Source organism: Dendrobium catenatum, unplaced genomic scaffold (genome assembly GCF_001605985.2).
Source record: "Dendrobium catenatum unplaced genomic scaffold, ASM160598v2 original_scaffold_146107, whole genome shotgun sequence".
Classification (NCBI taxonomy): domain Eukaryota; kingdom Viridiplantae; phylum Streptophyta; class Magnoliopsida; order Asparagales; family Orchidaceae; genus Dendrobium; species Dendrobium catenatum.
Window position 1 is genome coordinate 1 of NW_021464537.1, and position 1,646 is coordinate 1,646.

General features: G+C 37.8%; 1 protein-coding gene across 1 annotated transcript; it reads right to left on the minus strand.

Annotated features, from left to right (window-relative positions):
- Positions 1-858: 858 nt before the first annotated feature.
- Positions 859-1,640, minus strand: LOC110101793 (protein BOLA2). The gene is made up of 3 exons (XM_020829858.2): positions 1,511-1,640; positions 1,379-1,401; positions 859-1,280 (listed from the first exon to the last, which is right to left on the minus strand). Exons 1-3 carry the CDS (start codon positions 1,571-1,573, stop codon positions 1,088-1,090), a joined length of 279 nt encoding a protein of 92 aa, XP_020685517.1. The 5' UTR covers positions 1,574-1,640; the 3' UTR covers positions 859-1,087.
- Positions 1,641-1,646: the final 6 nt, after the last annotated feature.

Sequence of the window (1,646 nt, forward strand, 5' to 3'; positions counted from 1 at the left end):
CCACTTCAACCATCCAACTTGAATTCTGCTGATAATGTCCCTATCTATTTCACCATCACTCTGACCAATACATCCAAGATATATAAAATGTGTACTCTTATTAATGACTTGATCGCCCAAAGTCACAATCCCCTAACTAGGTCTATTACTACTAAAATTTCGTATCCTATCTTTTTGAACACTGCCGTTGTCATATCCCAAGTCCCGGATGAGAAAAGTGGAGATTGCATTAGGTAGTCGACAGGCAGTGTAAAACTTGTTGAATAATAATGACAGGATATTGTACAAGATAAAATAAAATAATTGATTCATGAGCGAGATAATCTAAAAAGCAAGAAAACTCTTTCCTTCTTCTCCACCTCACCTTGATAGTCTTTCATCTTCTCTTCTCAATCATCTCCTTCTCTCCATTTATCAGGTATTTCCTTTACACCGGATTCATCCCTAGTCAACAGTCAAGACATTCAATGTCAGCCACAATCTTCACCTTCCACATCCTGCTCGTCACCAATTTGATTGTCCATTTAATAGGATCCATATTTCAATCTAACTCGTGAATTAATCCAAGTTCATATGCAGAAGATAATTCATTTGGCTACTTTTTATCTCGTTTTACATATAAAAGAATGGAGTTCACCATAGACCCATCTTCCACTTTAGAAACACTTTTCCGAAAACGCAAGTTTTTTAAGCATAAGGGGCCATCTAATGCTCTACTTTACAATAACCCAATGCATATAATCATCTGAAAAGCTACGTAAAGCTTCAATTCAAATTTCTAAAGTATATATGTCCATCAACTAAATAATTAGATCAGCTCTCTAGTCAATTTCTATGTAGGAAAATATAAGCAATCAATTTAGCCACAACAAATAGCAAAATATGCATGATGAAAATCAAATAAGCTTACAAGTCTGCATATCAAAAGTACATATTTTTTTTACTTTATCAATATAAAAAGTATATATATGTGGATTTTCAAGCAAAGTATAAACCAGAAGTAAGGGGTTGCTGGAATAAAGTTCACAAGAAGACATTCTTCAAGAAAAGATCAAAGTCACATGATTCTAGTAAAGCTCTTGACCTCTCAAATCTTAGCTGGCTCTTCATTCTCTGACTGGGGTTTCCACTGTGAGGGAGTGAGGGCTTTCTTGATGGAGAGTGCGTGGATTTGCGGCATCTGCTCCGCCAGCGCCGCGTTGACTAAACGGTGACGCTCCAGAAGCCTCTTCCCCTCAAACTTCTCCGAGACCACCTCCACATCGAAGCTCGCTCCACATCTAAAAAAAATTCAGAATTGAAAGATTTATAAATTCAGAAGAAAAGTTTCGATTCAGGAAAAAAGGAAGGTGGAAACTACAAGAAGAAGTATATTTACCCCCCGGATGTATCGATCACTTGCTGAAATGAAAGAAAACCGGAAGAGAAAAAAAAAGGAACAAGGTCAGGGATTTCAGCGGCGAAATTAAAACTGAAAGTGAAACAATGTGTAATTGATCATTAATCTTACAAGATGAGAAGGGCTGAGAGAGGAAGTGAGGGCGGCTACAACCTCTTCTTTCGTCACAACCATCTCTCTCTCTCTCTCTTTCTCTCTCTCTCTGTGCGCCCGCTTAAGAAGAACGCAGAAGCCAAATGAGACAAGC